The sequence below is a fragment of the Cryptomeria japonica genome, chromosome 1 (genome assembly GCF_030272615.1).
Source record: "Cryptomeria japonica chromosome 1, Sugi_1.0, whole genome shotgun sequence".
In the NCBI taxonomy this organism is placed as follows: domain Eukaryota; kingdom Viridiplantae; phylum Streptophyta; class Pinopsida; order Cupressales; family Cupressaceae; genus Cryptomeria; species Cryptomeria japonica.
In genome coordinates, this window is record NC_081405.1 from 664,869,996 (window position 1) to 664,886,435 (window position 16,440).

The 16,440-nt window shown below is 38.2% G+C and overlaps 1 protein-coding gene across 2 annotated transcripts in view; it reads right to left on the minus strand.

The window, feature by feature from the left end:
- LOC131071969 (fanconi-associated nuclease 1 homolog) overlaps positions 1–16,440 on the minus strand; it is a 102,659-nt gene that overhangs the window by 3,959 nt on the left and 82,260 nt on the right. For both annotated transcript variants that reach the window (XM_058007961.2, XM_058007962.2), the window contains 2 exons: positions 14,652–14,872; positions 14,272–14,545 (listed from right to left, as the gene is read on the minus strand). In XM_058007961.2, the coding sequence (XP_057863944.2) occupies positions 14,272–14,545; positions 14,652–14,872 (495 nt within the window). The remainder of the gene's footprint in view (positions 1–14,271; positions 14,546–14,651; positions 14,873–16,440) is intronic.

Consider the following 16,440-nt stretch of genomic DNA (forward strand, 5'->3'; position numbering starts at 1 on the left):
AATTCAGTCAGATCATTAGTAGATAACCTGCAACAGAAGACTTCAATCTAGAACATGCAAATAGCAGACTTATCATCTAGCAAGTAATTGGCATGCAATATAAGTGTCTTTCTTAACATATAATCTCATATGTAGTACTAAGATAATTATGAATGGGAATTGCTAATCCATCTAGACTCTTATAATTATTTATTTAAACAATTTATTCTCCTATGAACAATCATGTAGGGGTTGGCAAGGTAATACGGTTGGAAAAGCAGATATGGGTTCCCCCTCTAAGTAGGCCACCCCAAGTAGGATGGAATTGTCTTGGTTGGATGTTCCTGCCACTTGTGGGCCAAGGGGTCGAGTTGTCTTGGTTGGATGCTCCGCACCCTTGGGCTTAGTTGTGGCAAATGGTTCCGAGCACCCTTTGTGTTATCCTTTCCAATCCCCGTGTTGGTTTGTTGTGGGAAGTGAAAGAAACAATCATGTATGGTTATAAGGAGACATGGTTGAGAATGCAAATACAGGTCCCCCCTCTAAGTGGACCACCCCAAGTTGGATGGATTAGAGGTCCTACCACTTGTGGGCCAAGGGGGGCCAAGGGGTCAAGTTGTCTTGGTTGGATGCTCCACGCCCTTGGGCTTAGCTGTGGCAAATTGTGTTGGGCGCTCAATCATGCTTTCCTCTCAATTCCTTACAATGGTTGATTCTTGGAAATACAAGTATAGATTAGATCCCAATGAGTGATGCTATTTAACTTAAATATCTATTTGATTGTTAATGTGATTGATTATATTTGCAATTATATGTTATTGGACTCCTAACCAGTGAAACCTAAGGACACGTATCCAGCATAATTCTAGCCGTTTTGGAAACAGAAATGGGTCCGGGGATGGCAGGGGGACGTTTCCTTGCTGTTTCCAAAACCCAAAAAAATTGCAGAAACGTTTCCTGTTGGGGGGGTACAGCAGAGGAAACTGGGGGGGAGGGGGGGGAAGTTGGGGTGATAGCCCCCAACCGTCCCGGGGACGACCATCTGTCCCCCCAAATTTGCACTCATTAAAAAAAAAAAACTCACCCAGCTTTGGAAAAAAAAAGGACTTATTGTATTGTTCAGTGGCCCCCACACCTCGCAGCAAAATAAAGGATTCCAAACAGCAGTTTCCAAGCTTCCACATACAGTTCACACCATTCAGAACAGCAGTTTGGGAAGCGTTTGGGATCATTGGAGGGTTTATAACTTATATTTCAAAAGCCCTGACATAGGAGGCAATGCTGCATATTTAACCCCAATTCAGATCTAACTTGGGTTCATAGTGTATAATGAATGTCATAACAATGTACAGAGCTTGATCATTGATCGCTGTCCTAGCAGCATCCTAGTGCATATTTTGCAAGTGTAGATTGAGATTGTGTAATAAAGACTGCAGACTTATATTAGTACAGATAGTGTAATAGGGATTGCAGAATTATGTTAGTGCAGATTGTGTAGGGATGCTCATCATCTAAGGTGTTATTCCAGTTTCCTGTCCAATATTGTTATTAATATTTAAGGTACTTAAATCTGAACATTGCATAAGCTTTCATATTGCCTAACTTCCACTGTCAGAAGTTTTAGTTATATCAGCAACAATATTTTGGTTGTGAACAATTCAAATACAGTTGGTGATCTATGCAAATTGATTTTAGATTTATCAATGTTATCATATGAATATATTTGAAATTTCAAATTTCCCTATATATTTTAAATTTCCCCTATTTTTTATATAGCCGTCCCCTCCATCCCCAAAAATGTCCAACAAAAAATCCATCCCATAAACCCGTTTCCCCATCCCCCCATTCCAAAAACTCAGGGTAACATAGTTCCTAACCCTTATGGAAATAATTGGCCTTATGAATTATATTTCAAATGTTGACTAACATTATTGCAGGGGTTAAACCAAATTGTATGTTGGAAAGGAAATTGTTAATTGGTAAATTGTATCTTAATGAGCTATATTTCTTATTTTAATTGAACGTGATTTTAGGGCAAGATTTAAGGAACATCTTGTTGTGCTACACACACCCCTCCCCATCGTTTCTAACGGGGACCCCACTTCCCTATAGCCTGCTTTGCGTAGGAGAGAGAGGGAGCTCTGTTCAAAGTCAATCTTCTTTTTCTGTGTTTACTTGCTAACACCCCGATAAAAATCCCGAAATATATTTCAGAGCAGCATAATGGTCAAAGTCTAAGTTCAATGCAGGGCAAATATGTTCAATTTATTCAATCACGAAATCATTTGTCTCAGCACATGTCTTAGCCAAAAACAATCCCGAAATCAAACCCAAGGTCGCACTATGGAATGAGAAAGGGTTGAAATTTTTGTAGAGGAGAAGTTCAGCATGGATGTGCGTCTTCTCCTCATCCTTGTTTTTGCCGATAAAACTACTGAAGTGGTTCGGTGGTATTTTTAAAGTGAATAGAAACAAAATTCGGGCATTTCATTTAAATGAAATCGATCTTTGCTATCACAGGCTTTCCAAAGCCGATATGAACCCCGTCACAAATCCCGAGAAAAATCAAAACGAATTCATAAGGCAAAATAAAAGTCGAAACAATATTAGGATCGGGCGTTAAAATGAAAGTCTTGTATCGCCTTCCAAAGGCGACAAAAAGCCCAAAGAATACCCCGCCAACAATGCCCACACAATGCTTAAAAGTCGAAACAATAATAACGTTTGGGCTCAAATCAAAACAACAAAAGATTCGACTCATTTCTTTTGACGTCTTCGTCCACACCAAACTAGACCCCAAAAATGCTAACATGATGAGAAGAAGCCAATGCTTAGATCAAGAAAAAATAATAAGTTTGGGCTTTCCCCAAAACGCAAGAACCAAAATACAAAATGTATCGATTTTGAACTTGTTTTCCTTGTAGAAACTACCGAATTGAGTGTTTCAGTGATCAAAAAATAATAATAAAGTTCGACTTCATCTTTATTTTTGCCCTTATGAACCCCAAAATTAACACCAAAAGTGTTGATTTGTTTTAATCAAGCAAAATAATAAAGTTCGAAGCTCTCCCAATACTGATAAAAAGTACCGAACTAAGAGTTTCATTGTTTGAAAGGCCCAAAAGTAGTAAAGTTCGGATTTTTATTAAAGCAAAACCAAGGAATGAAATCGCCAATCTTGCTAAAGCTTGTGAAATATTTTAAAACAAGGCAAACAAAATTCAGCATCCTTCAAAACGTAATCACTTGCTTTTATTTATCTCGACCTTGCAAACTCGAGGTAACCCCCGAGGTCCTTTTTGTGGGGTCGTTTTTGTCAAAAAGCATTAAAATTCCAAGAGGCCCTTATTGTAGCCTTTTTAAGACACAAACTTCCCCTCATCCAAAGCTACGCAGGATAGGAAGAGGCATTCCTGAAAATACCTTTACAGAGTCTTAGAGAACATTTCCAGATTGAGAAGGATGAGAGCGTAATTTGTTAGCATTCATTTTCTAGACACAAGGGTTTGTTAGCATTTATTTATGTGTTTAAGATCAATTGACAACAATGATCAAGGAGTTTTCTTTGTCTTTACAGGTTTGGAGTGCGAGATGATCGAATGATGGTAAAGAAGGGCATCTCAACGACTCATGAAGCCAAAGATGGAGCAAGAGGGGCTGAACAAGCAAAGACCCCTACCACCATTGCGGTGCAAGAGGCCAGAGCGATGTCATTCTTAAGGCACGGGATTGAAGGCAAAACACTCAAAATGCTATAGGACATACAGAATCAGAAATGCACAGTTGGAAACAACAAAAAAATCAGTTTGTTTGTAAAAACAGATTTGCTTTATTGTAAAATGATTACCTGTGGGCCCCATTAATGTAATTCAAAACAAAAGGGGGACATAGGTTAGTTATTACTCAGCTATCTGATTTACCTTGAGCCCAGTGAAGTCTTGTCTTCTAGCAAAATTGATTGAGAACAGTTGCAGGTAGCTGAAGTGGTTGAAAAGACAAAGTTCGGGAGTTATGAGAATTACTAGATATGGGTTAAAGTTGTCAGGGCTTCTAGAAAGCAGATCAAAACCATTGGATTAGATCCTGGCCACTGATTCAAAATGTAAAATCTATAAAAGACCAGTGCCTCTCTCTTTGTAAAGGGTTAGATATTTAGGAGTTAGAACAGTTAGATAGTTAGGATTTTTACAAATTAGGAGTAGAAGTAGAATAGGAGCTGCTGAACAAAAATTGTTGTAATGGCAATTAGAACAAATGAATGGAACATTGAAGCATGGTGTTTTGTTGTTTGTCCTAATTTGTTTGCATAGTTTCTTTTCATCTGGTCAGTCTGTGTCCAATGATATTAATGGTGAAGTGTGAGGGTATCTGATTTGATTTTAGGTTCATACCATTGGAGGCTTGCTAACTGTAGGTTGCCATGTATGCTTAGTCTAAATCAAGGTTACCAAGAGACGGGAGTACTTGGGTACTTGGGTACGGTTACTAGTACCTGTACGGCAAATTTTCAAAAATAGGATACGGGTACTTGGAGACAGCAAATTACTTTTTTAATATAATTTTATAATTTTCAGTAAATATCATAACATAGAATTTTGAAAACAAGAATAGTGGAAAAGTTTAACAAATCAATATTAACTTTCAAGTTTAAATACGTAAATGTCAAATGTCATTGTGTCAAAAAGACTGAAAAGTTCAAAACTCACACTACATATTTCATATTTCATATTAGTTAGCAGCATCATTACAAATTGGAATTCAAAAACATTGATAGTTTGATGCTGATACACAAACAAAAAAAACAAAAATCAGAAATCTATCATCTACTCTGCTATGTCTGGATCAACCATATGAAGGTCCTCAGCTAGGATGGTCTCTAGATACTCGTCACTCTCTAACTCAAGTTCTTCTGATGGTAGTAGAACTGGGGGCAATTCGTTAAGGCCATCTGGTTCAACCGTTTCATCCCCCATGGCTGCAACTCCTCTATCAAGTGCAATTTGGTCCCATTTTGTTGAAGGACCCTCCATGTAACCAGGATCAACACGAGAGAGAAGACGAAGTGAGCTATGAATATAGACCAAGTTCTCTGCTTTCTTTGACCCCAATCGGTTACTCTTTTGTGAATGAATAAAACCATAAGTGCTCCAATTCCTCTCACAAGATGAAGAGCTAGCTACTTGTGAGAGCAATCTGATTGCAAATGATTGCAATTCAGGGATTTCACCTCCATGGTTCCACCACCACTCTAAAGGATCTTTCTTTGCCCGCATATCATATAAAGCTTCCACTGAAGAGAAATCACCTTGCCCACGTGAAAACTTATTTCATTGAGTCGTTATGATTGAGGCATCCTCACGTTGACCATAAATATTTTTCACTGCAGCCCAAAATCCTTTCATTACCTCTCTATCCCTCATGTGGAGCCCTCTTTTTGGTCTCTTTTGTATTATGCCATTTAGGATTTAAGGCATGGGCAGCACAATGAAGGGGTGTGTTGAGTTTGTTCCATCTTCCATGTAACTTTTCTTCTATCAAAGGATATAAAAAAGGATCTTTTGCATCAGTTATTTTTTTTACTCTTTCACACATGGAATCTATTTCTTCATAAACCTCCCCCAAACATGGCTTGTCTAAGTCTGTAAATTTAATCACCTCACATGTGGGCCTAATAAAATCCACAACAAATCTCACATCAGCCCAAAAAGGGTCATCAAGGACCAAACCTCTCACCTCAACTGCAATATCTGATGCAGATTGCCTCCAAGATGCCCATGCATCACTAACAATTGTGGAACACAAAGCTCCTTTGACTTCACAAAGGCAGTCAAGAAGAATAAAATAAGAAGCAAACCATGTATCAGCTGGTTTGAGAAGTTCCACTTTGGCAAAAGTACAATAAATGGCTTGTGTGTGGTGATGGTTACATATGAACATCTATATTTTTCTGCCCTTTTCTATGAGGTCTGAAACCCACTGGAACTTGTCAATATATGAGTACATTGTTCAATGAATACACACAACATGGTGTCCAAAATATATGCTTGTACTTGTTTTGCAACATCATACTTGTTGCTTTACAAACAGGGGCAGCATCGGTAATAACTTGGACTAGATGTGATGCCCCCACTTCCTCAATGCTGTCACATAGCTGGTTATGAAGAAAATATGCATTCTTTTCTTGCCCTAAACAATCTATTGCCTTCAAAAAATAAGGCCCTTTGCTACATGTCACCATGAAATTAAGTAGTGGACGATTTCTAGCACCTATCCACCCGTCCATTCACTATACTGCAACCTTCTGTAGACCACACTCTCTTCATTGGTGCAATTTGTTGCTCTAATCGAGTTTTTTCCTTGTCAATTAGAGTTGTGCCAAGCTTTTCAGACCCAGGTGGTTTATACCCAGCTGGTCCATTATTGATAGCTTGGACCATCTCTAAATAGAAAGGTGAGCGAGCAGCATTAAATGGTATTCCATTTGCATAAAAGAAGTGTGCAATTGTTGCATCAACTGCTTCTCGACCTTGCACATCAAATAGCTTTCCAATGGGGCTCGAGATGCTAGTATGTGGTCTCTTGTGAGACTCGGACTGTTGTGCTCCTACAACACTAGAAGACACATCTACCTCTGGCTCTCTAGTTGCTCCTGTGATTGAAACGTGAGAGGAGCTCATATTGTAAACTTTCCCATCAGCTCTTTCTTTCTCCCTCACAGCCTCATAGCGTTCTGACTCATTTGTACAATCTTCAACACCATCTCCTGGAAGGTGAAGGAAATGAGCCTTCACCCTCGTGTAGGTACCTTTCCATCCCAAAGGACAAAGTTTACATTTAATAGTGGCTGTTCCCCCTGTTCCTTTTGGCCCTGGAACACGGTCAACATACTTCCACAAGGGGTACAAGCCTTGTTTCCTCCCCCTGACATTCTCCAATCTGCAAGAAGCAAAACAAAATAAAAATTCAAAAACTATTACCAGGTTTGATGTTTTAAATTTATCAGACTGTTCAAATTGTATAATAATAACTGTTAAAAAAAAATTAATTTGTTATTTTAATTTATATCAGACAGTTATAAAACTGTTAAAATTTGTATCAGATAGTTAGAATTAAAAATGTATCGTAATCATACTTTTAAATTTATAAAATTATTAAATTTATATCAGACTGTTAAATTAAAAATTTGTATCAGACTGTTAATTTGTTAAATTTGTATCAGTCTGATATAAATTTTTTATTTTATAATAGTATCAGTTTGAAAATTGAAATTAAAATTGTTAATTTTATAATTTTATAATCTGTTAAGAATTTTAATATTTATTTTTAAATTTTTAATAAATACAGTAATATTGCATTACTTATTAAATAGTTACGCAGTATATTACTGTGTTACTATTTAATAAGTAATCCTAATAGTCTAATACCTACGAAACCCGGGGACGCGTCCCCTACCTGAAAACCCCCGTCCCAGTCCCGGGGACGTTTCGGGGACTTGGGGACGGCCAGGGGACGTCCCCCCCCCGTCCCCAAATTGTCAAAATTTTGAGGGGACGTCCCCGAAACGGGGGGACGGCTTCCCTAGCTGTGGGGGACGTCCGTACGTCCCGGGGACGGCTGGGGACGGATTGGGGACGTCCCAGCCGTCCCGGGGACGGCCAGACGTCCCCCACATCTAGGGCTAGGGAAAAATATTAAAATAAAAAAAGTCGTATTTTCAAATTTTTTTTAATGATATTTTTTGCGTAATTGAGGGAGTGAAATATCTCATGAAGGGTTTTTTGCCAATAGAAAAATAACACCCGATGCCTATATAAAATAATAAAAGTATTTTTGGCCTCGCGGGGCGCTGCCCCTCGACCCCACCTTGTATCGCGACAGGGAGCGCGCAAGGGGCGCTGCCCCTTGACCCCGCAAGGGGCGATGCCCCTTGACCCCAAGTTGGGGGCGCTGCCCCCAAACCCCCGTCAAAAAATATAGGGGGGAACTGCGCTGATGGAAGTAGTGAAAATTTAACCTCTGAGTCTGATTAGGCTCCATTATGTATTTTATTTCTTTAATATCTATTATGATATGCATATTGACAATGTGAATGAATTGAAATTCTGAATTCTGAGTGCATATTGAGTATTGAGTCTATTGATAATGTTGTATGTTCAATGTTTGCATTCTAAAATGTTTTCATAGTATCATACACATGCTATATCCATGTTTTCATATGAATATAATGTATAGATGCATGCTTTATCCATGTTTTCATATGAACATTTAGAATTTTCCTATATATTTTAAATTTTCCCTATATTTTATACAGCCGTCCCCTTTGCCGTCCCCCCCCCGTCCCCAAATTTGGCAAAAAAATTTGCCGTCCCGGAAACTCGTCCCCCCGTCCCCCCGTCCCGGAAACTTGGGGTAACATAGTCTAATACTGTATTACTTATTAAATAGTAACGCAGTAATATACTGCATTACTATTTAATAAGTAATACCGTAAAACTCTATTACTATTACTTAATAAATAATACTATTCAAAATTTAAAAATAAAAATGAACATTGAAAACAATGAAAATTACAAGAAATCAGACAAATAAAAAACCCAGAAAAATGCAAATCGAAACTGAAATGAAACGGAAATCTACCTGGATCGATGGGAAATTGCAACAAAACACCTGCCTCGTGATTTTTCTCAACTGGACCGTATTTTTCTCCACCTGCGATTTGCGATTTAGGTTTCCGTTTACTGTTTAGCGCTGGGAGTTTTGCAGGCTGCGTTTTTAGTGTCGTCATTTAGGTTTAAAGTCAACGAAAGCAGCCCACCCGTGATAGTTAGGTTTTCGTCGTCCTTTTTCCGATGCAACTGTGACACATCCGGGCGTGGTTTTTTAAAAAATCGTTTTGCAGTGTTTTTTTCATGGGAGACGCCATATTTTCTAACGGGAGATGCAGGAGACGTTAGGAGACGTATCTCCAACGCATCCTTCTCAAAATGGCGCCTCCAAAGACATTTTGGAGACGGGAGATGTGTACTAGCCTCCGAGATGCGTCCCTGGGGTCTGGAGACGCGTCTCCCAGTAACGCTGGTCTGAACCCAATACTGTTCTTAGTTCAACTGTGGGTGTTTGTCTCAGGCTGCGCCAAAAATAGGCGCCTGAATGAATATCCATAGCCTGAAAATCTTTTATTTCCTAGGAGCTTGCACTATTTCTGTGGAGTTGTGAGTGTATCACTGGCTAAGCAGGAATTAGTTTATTTGAAGTCTGTCTACCTGCCACACCAACTGTTACTATCATTGTCCTTGGGATTCCTAAACCCTATCCTTTTGCATTTATTTTCCCAGCTTAAGAATCAAAGCATCGTCAAATGCAAACCAACTTGTTACATTTGTAAGTCCCCTCGTGTTTACCAGCAAAACACATCACTGCTGAGTTATCCCATGTAAGTCAAGACCTAACAGTTGGAACTTTGAGGTTGTCCCCTTTTGATCATTCAAAACAGCATTAGGGATTTCCTTATTCAAGAGAGGATAGGATACTTAGCATTCTATTTTGTGTTGACCAAAAGATTAGCACGTACTTTTCCCGCGTCAACACATCCCCAAAAGGGGACATTACACATCCCAACCATTGCTGTCCAAAGTTTCAAATCGGAGGAAAGAGAAATGGCATGCAAGGCAGAGCAAAACCCTCACAACCTCCTTAAAAGTGTTATTTTGGCAAAGATTTGAAGGCAGAAAATGGGATTGTCTTGGGTCAACTAGATCTGGCACAAGTTAGCAGAGGCAAATATAAGCTGAGCATGGCTGTTTGGATGCTTTTCAGAGATAGATTTTCAACGTAATTGACCAGGCATTGAATATTGCTCTTTGGACATGCTAACAGCTGCTGAAATACATATGTTGAAGCTCAAATGCATTGATTGGATGCAATTCAAACAATTTTAATTAATTCCAATATTTCAATTGTGTAGGGTTGCAAACAATTTTCAGATTATGGTGTAGAGGATGTAACAATTCTACATTTTGATTGTTGCTTGCCAATGCCTCTGAATCAAACATATGAATAAACCAGCATTAATAATGCATCTGGGTTAAACATAAGTGAGCTAGCCCTCCTTTGCACCCACAATTCCTAAAATAGTCACAAATATTTAGATAAATCCATATGAATAAGAGAATGTCAGACCTGGGTTAAGATGAATATTTATGGGTTTTAATTCCTTGTCCAAATCTCCTCCTTAGGTTTAAGTGGCGAGATGATTACAAATAGAAATAGATTACAGATCTAAAATTCTAATGACACGACATGTTTAAGATACTTATGTAATGCTGATTTCACTCTCACTATGAAAGCATTTACTATTAGAAATTATGTCTTACCCAACTGTTTGAAAAGGGAAAAAAATCAATTTATTTACATTCTCCTTTGACTTTTCTATTATAGATTATCTATACTTGCTTGGATAAATACTATGCAAGGATCCTAAACAATAATCATATAATGCTCAAATATTCCTTATAATTCTACTCTCTCATGTTTGGAGTGAATCCCAGTGATTTTAAAAAATCATACTATTTCCTTTATGTGAATGCTCACAGCAACAGCATACGTTATTTCACCTGATATAGCCCTAAGAAGCGACAGGTTAAGTAACCCCCATTGAAGTCAAGTGGGTTGGTAAATTTCTATAAGCCTTTGATACCGTAGAACAGTATTAAAATAATACTCTGTATACCACAACTATGTGCCAACGGATTGCGTTACCATGGGTTATTAGTTCACAATATCAATGGTGGTTGTAAGCATTCCTTGTGTATTTTTCATATATGTATATTCATGTTGGTCATGTAGTTGTCATTGCATAGCTTACACTTGAAGTTAGAATGTGATAATACTTGGACCCCAAATTTAGTCTTGATGATGAAACTCCTGGTTGAAGCATTCCTGGGAACTAATCTGATATTGATTGGTTCCCTGGCAACCTGTGGTCAATTTAGACATGGTTGATTTGATGACAATTAAATACCTTTGAGCTATTACTGTTCAAAGGTCTGATAATAGTAAACCTATGCCTCTAGATGTTATAAATCAGCTAATATTTTCCTTAAAATACAACCTTAATCTCAAACAAAGTTCCACGGAGTTTGGGGACAGGTTTTGGGGGCAAAGGGCCTAAGTTTGGGGACGACGGTGGGGGGTGGTGGGGGGGGGGGGGTGGTGGCACAAATACATATAGTACTTGAAAAATTAGTTATAAAAATATGTGTAAGGAATAAGTATAAGAACTGTAAATGAAACATGCAGATATTTGCAACCAAGGGATATGTATCATGTAGATTTTTATGATCATGATTCATCATTGGCCTATTGCTTGCTTAGATTTATAGTTTCATGGGGATTTGGGGGCAACACCAAAACGAGGTTAAGGGTAGCAGCCCCTTGCAGGAGTTGGGGGCTGAGAGAGAAAGAGAGAGATGTAGAAAGATAGGTCTAGATCTGGGGGGAGAGAGAAGAGAGTGAGATAGAGAGAGGGGATAGAGGAAGAGTGATAGGGAGAGAGATAGGTCTAGAGTTCACAGGAGATAAAGAGAGTGAGAGAATGCTGGTAGGAGCTTGCTGATTACTGAAATTTGACGAAGTCTGAAAATTTATAAATCTTCTAAAACCTGAAATCTGCATTATAACTCCTTCAAACCACCCTCAAACATCCTGCCAATATATACATGAAATATAAATTAAAGTATAAGACTTAAGTGTTATATTTCATGTATATATTCTGATGAAGAGAATGAGACCGACTTAAAGACAAGGATTCCATTTTCACCATTTAAAAAAAAAAAAAAGTTTTTCCTCACATCCCAAGACAGGAGACTTCCAGCCGTCTGAGAGGCTCGAGGGATGCCTGGGCATTCTCAAGACGTCCTAGAGACGTTTCGGCATCCTCAACATCTCTGAACATCCCGGTGGAGGGGCAGTGGGGGGACGCCCAGTCCCCGTCCCAGAAATGCGGAGGTTGTGGGTGGTGGGGCGGGGGGGACGCATCCCCATGGTTCACTAATCTCAAATATGGGATGGAGTTGCAAGGGTAGGGCTGAATCATAAGGGCTGGTTGAATAAAATGTTCCTTGAATTTGGGACCAACCCCTATATTCTTGCTAGACCATGGGATTTCAATGTATTGATTCTACAGATTGTTACTCCCTTCACACCCTCTACAGCAAGGTTGAAGTTAAGTAAAAGAGTAGCCACAGCAGCAAATAGCCTTGCTCCAAAACAATATAGATTTTTCCTTGTTAAGATCAAGGTCAAGAAGCCTCCAATTGACCCCTAACATTGGACTCATGTAGAGTTAAAGATTGTGCCTAACCTACTAGGAGGAGTAGACTGTGAATTTAGAACTGAAGTGTGAGATGGTAGAATGATGCTAGAAATTGTTCATAATACACTCCATCCTAACAATACTCCAGGTAAAACTCTATTAAGATACTTGGCTAATAGATGACCGACCACAAATCTAAACCAAAAATGATACAAGAGCAGTTGCTAGCTATCACTTGTACAATGCAAGTGATGGATGCTAGGAGCTATCTGTTATTTCTTCAAGATTAGCCAACCTCTATCAATAGCATTGAGGTGAAGAGTGTTGAGAGCTATCCTTATTGTACAAGAACAGTTTAAACATTGTTACCAATAGCACGCAAATAACAGATGCCAAGAGCTAACCGTTGTATCAAGGGTTAGTCAATTCTCACTGGTAGCTTGGAGGTGATAGATGCCAAGAGCTACCCATTCAAGAAGGGGTTAGTCGATTGTTCAACAAGGCCACCTAGGTGATACATGTCAAGAACTACCTTATTCCAAGTTGAACCAACTTGTCACCAATGGCCTAGCGGTGATGAGCATCTAAATCCAACAACTCAAAAAGGTTCATAGCTTTGTGTGAATTTCACTTCAGCCAACTAGAATTTTAGGAATGAGGATGGACCCCCAATGCAGTATGGGATGCACCATAGTCCTCTCCCTAGCTGTCTGATTGCAAACATGACTACATGCCTAGGCGAGCTGGATGCATCTCCTGTAGAAGCTCAGATTCTATTTTCCCCTCCCCTATGTCTCTGACTTTGGCATCATAATATTGGAAATGCTCTCCTAGATAGACTTGCTAAGTCCACTTGGTTCGGTTTGTTGCACCCTTGCCTTGAGCACATGAACCCAGGCAACCAGTTGAAAGATGTAACAACTCAAGCTCTCATATGTCATCAGGTATTCTTTAATTATGGTCATGATGCTTTGGTTTCTACTTACCTCTGGTATTGTATTTTTATCTAACTCCTATGAAGGATAGTTATTACACCACAGCAGGATTTTTATTTATAGCTGTGACAAAGTATCAAAAAAAAATTCTGTTATTCTGGCTGCTTTTTATACCAAGAGGTGATAGTGACTAGTAAAAAACACATATACCAAGGGTTTCTGAACACAGCAGCAACACAACATGCTCAAGGCACCCTGATGAATTCATATAAAAAGAACATTATGTGAATTTAAACATGTTTTTGGAATTGCAATGATGTTTGCTGAATTTCAAATTTAATGGTTAATATTCGGCAAACCCTATGACATAGATCATGGGTATGACATCTATCCTCATTTTTGAATGTTGCTAAACCTTTAGTTCAAACTTTCTTCTATATCACCACATAGCTTGCATGCTTTAATCAATTATTTATTTTGCATCCCAGATGTATTATTGCATGCTTGTATTTTATGTAGATTTTAAAATCGGTATTTTCAATTCGCACGTAAATAAAACTGATAGATAAACTGACACAAAAAATTATTGCAGGTATCTAGTGATGCTCTATAGGTATTCAACAATCTAACCATACAAGTGTTTCATCAAAGGGTGGGAAACGCATTGTTTTATGACTGATTCTTTACAGCAATATAGTCTTGCATAATTAATATAGATGTTCCCAGTTGCTCCAATAATCATGTGTATGACATTTATCCTTATTTTTGGAAAGTTACAACTCATTAGCTCAAACTTCTCTTAAGTATCACTACATAGCTTGCATGCTTTAATAATTATTTGCTTTGCATCCCAGATGTACTATTGTATGCTCATATCTGATGTAGATTTTAAAATCGTTATTTTGAAATCACAGTAAATAAAATTAATAGCTTAAACAACACAAAAATACCAAGATTTGAGTTCCATGGTCTACTTGAAGTTAAAAAACAATGAAAACCTTTTAATTTCTCAGATCATCAAACTGCAATGACCATTCAAGTTACCTCTTTGATTTTTCTGCCCACAGCCTTTGCAAATGATGGTTTCTTCCACCTTCTAGGTGGCTTGCCTAACCGTAGGATGCATCTTTGAAGTGCCATTTGATCACCAGCTCGAACCCAGGTATCACCAATACCTTTTTCTGCCACTGCCAGACTTTCCTCTATCTGCCCCATATGCTCCAAATCTACCGACAATCTGAGAGTCCAATAGCCTCGTTGTCCAGGACAGCAGTTTCTACTTAAAAGGCTCTTCAGTAATTCAACTGCTTCCTCATACCTATCACAGAGTTTTAATAACAAGAATTTAACTCGGCAAAGGTAACTAATTAAAATATTCTGAAATAGAACACATTTTCTTTTAGAGCTGGTCTTTAGAACTAAACCTGCGTTCATGCTCAAGGACCGAAACACCCAATGTAAGAATCTTAGTGTGAACCCACGCTGCTGAGAAGTGAGCAAGGAAGATGGAGTGGAATCCAGTCTGCAAGTTCTTGTCCATTTTCTGCTTATCAAGGTAAGTGCTAGATATTCCTATACATTTTGTGACCTTGGGCATGTCATTAGCATCAAGAGCCATATCCATGATTTGAGCTACTGCTAAAGCCTGTAGAAAGCCCTTTGATGTATTCAGTAAATTAGAAGTAAAATTTATATAATTCAACCATATTCAAAACAACCATAAATGCATTCAACGATCAACATAATTAAAAATTTAAATAGGATTTGTTTCCTTAAGTATACAGATGATTTACAATATTTCATTGGACTTTAAGAAGCATCCAAATTATTACAACAGATACATCATGGGCAAACAGTTGAGTTTGTCATATTCTACACAGCTCATGGTTATATTTGGTAATCTATCAATGAAGTAAACATAGATCGAAAACCACATATAAATTTAAAATTGTAAGCATATGTCTTTACTTTCTTTGTTATTATGTATTCAAACTGCACTCCAAAGTCATGTTCTAGTATTAGCACTTCTATTGTAATAATTGTTTTGTTGTGTCATGATTTATCTCAATTTGTGGTAATGATTGTTTTGGTGTGTCATGATTAATCTCTATTGTAATGATTGTTTTGGTGTGTCATGATTTAGTTTTATGCCTACTTTAAGGTAATGTCTTTATAATTGTACATAACGACAAATGGCACAATCTTGTGCAAAGTTGCACTCATTCCCCTAGCCTTTTATACATTTATAGACACATATATCCATTGAACCACGGAGACACATGCCCCCTCCCCCCCCCCCCCCCAAATCCAAGCATTTTAGAGATGGGAACATCTTCAAGACGTTGGGACAAGAGGGGTATGTCACTCCACCGCACCACCACCACCGTTGGGACGGCAAGGACGTCGGGACATCTCAAGGATGGCCAAGCATCCCTCAACCATCCCAAGGATGCCCAAAAGACTCCCACGCTATTCAGGCCAAAAAGTGAAAAAAAATATTAATTTTGCCTCAAAACCAAAGCCCAAAGCTGAACCTTAATGGCCAATGAGCCCCACCAATGCCTCTTAAACTCTATAAAACACTCCAGATTCCTCATTTTTACTCATTTCAGCGACTAGGTTGAAGAGGAGCAAAAGAGTGAGTAAAGAAGTGAAAGTGTGATTGAACTGCTGCAAGTGCAAGAGGGGTGAGAAGGAGCAAGAAGAAGAGGAAGAGGAGGGATTCTAAACCAAGTTGGAAGGATTTTTCAAGTATAAGGTAGGATTGTATAATTGTTTTTTGAATTTATTTTTGTTTTTATTAGTTTCATATTCAAAATTTAATTTTATCATTAGTTTCATAGACATGCTGCAAGTGTATATTCAATGATTCATTGTTCATTGTTAATATTGTAAATTGGTATCAAGATTAAACATTGGAATTTATTTTTTTGTCAAACTAGGCTGAAACTTTTGTGTATCCTCTGTTTTTGTGCTTCGTGCAACCTGAAGTAAGAAAACAAAAGTGAAATCCTTGATTGACAAATTAGTTTGAATTTTCATTTTAGCACAATAAACTCGGAAATTTTATATAAAGACCCCTTCCAATTTTTGTTCTTGGACTTTCTACTCAGTCACAGTCATTTCTGAGTTTACATATGTTGTTGAGTTTGTTGTTTGTGTGTTACTAGAATAGTATTTGAAATGTTTAATTGAGAATACTGTAACAATAGC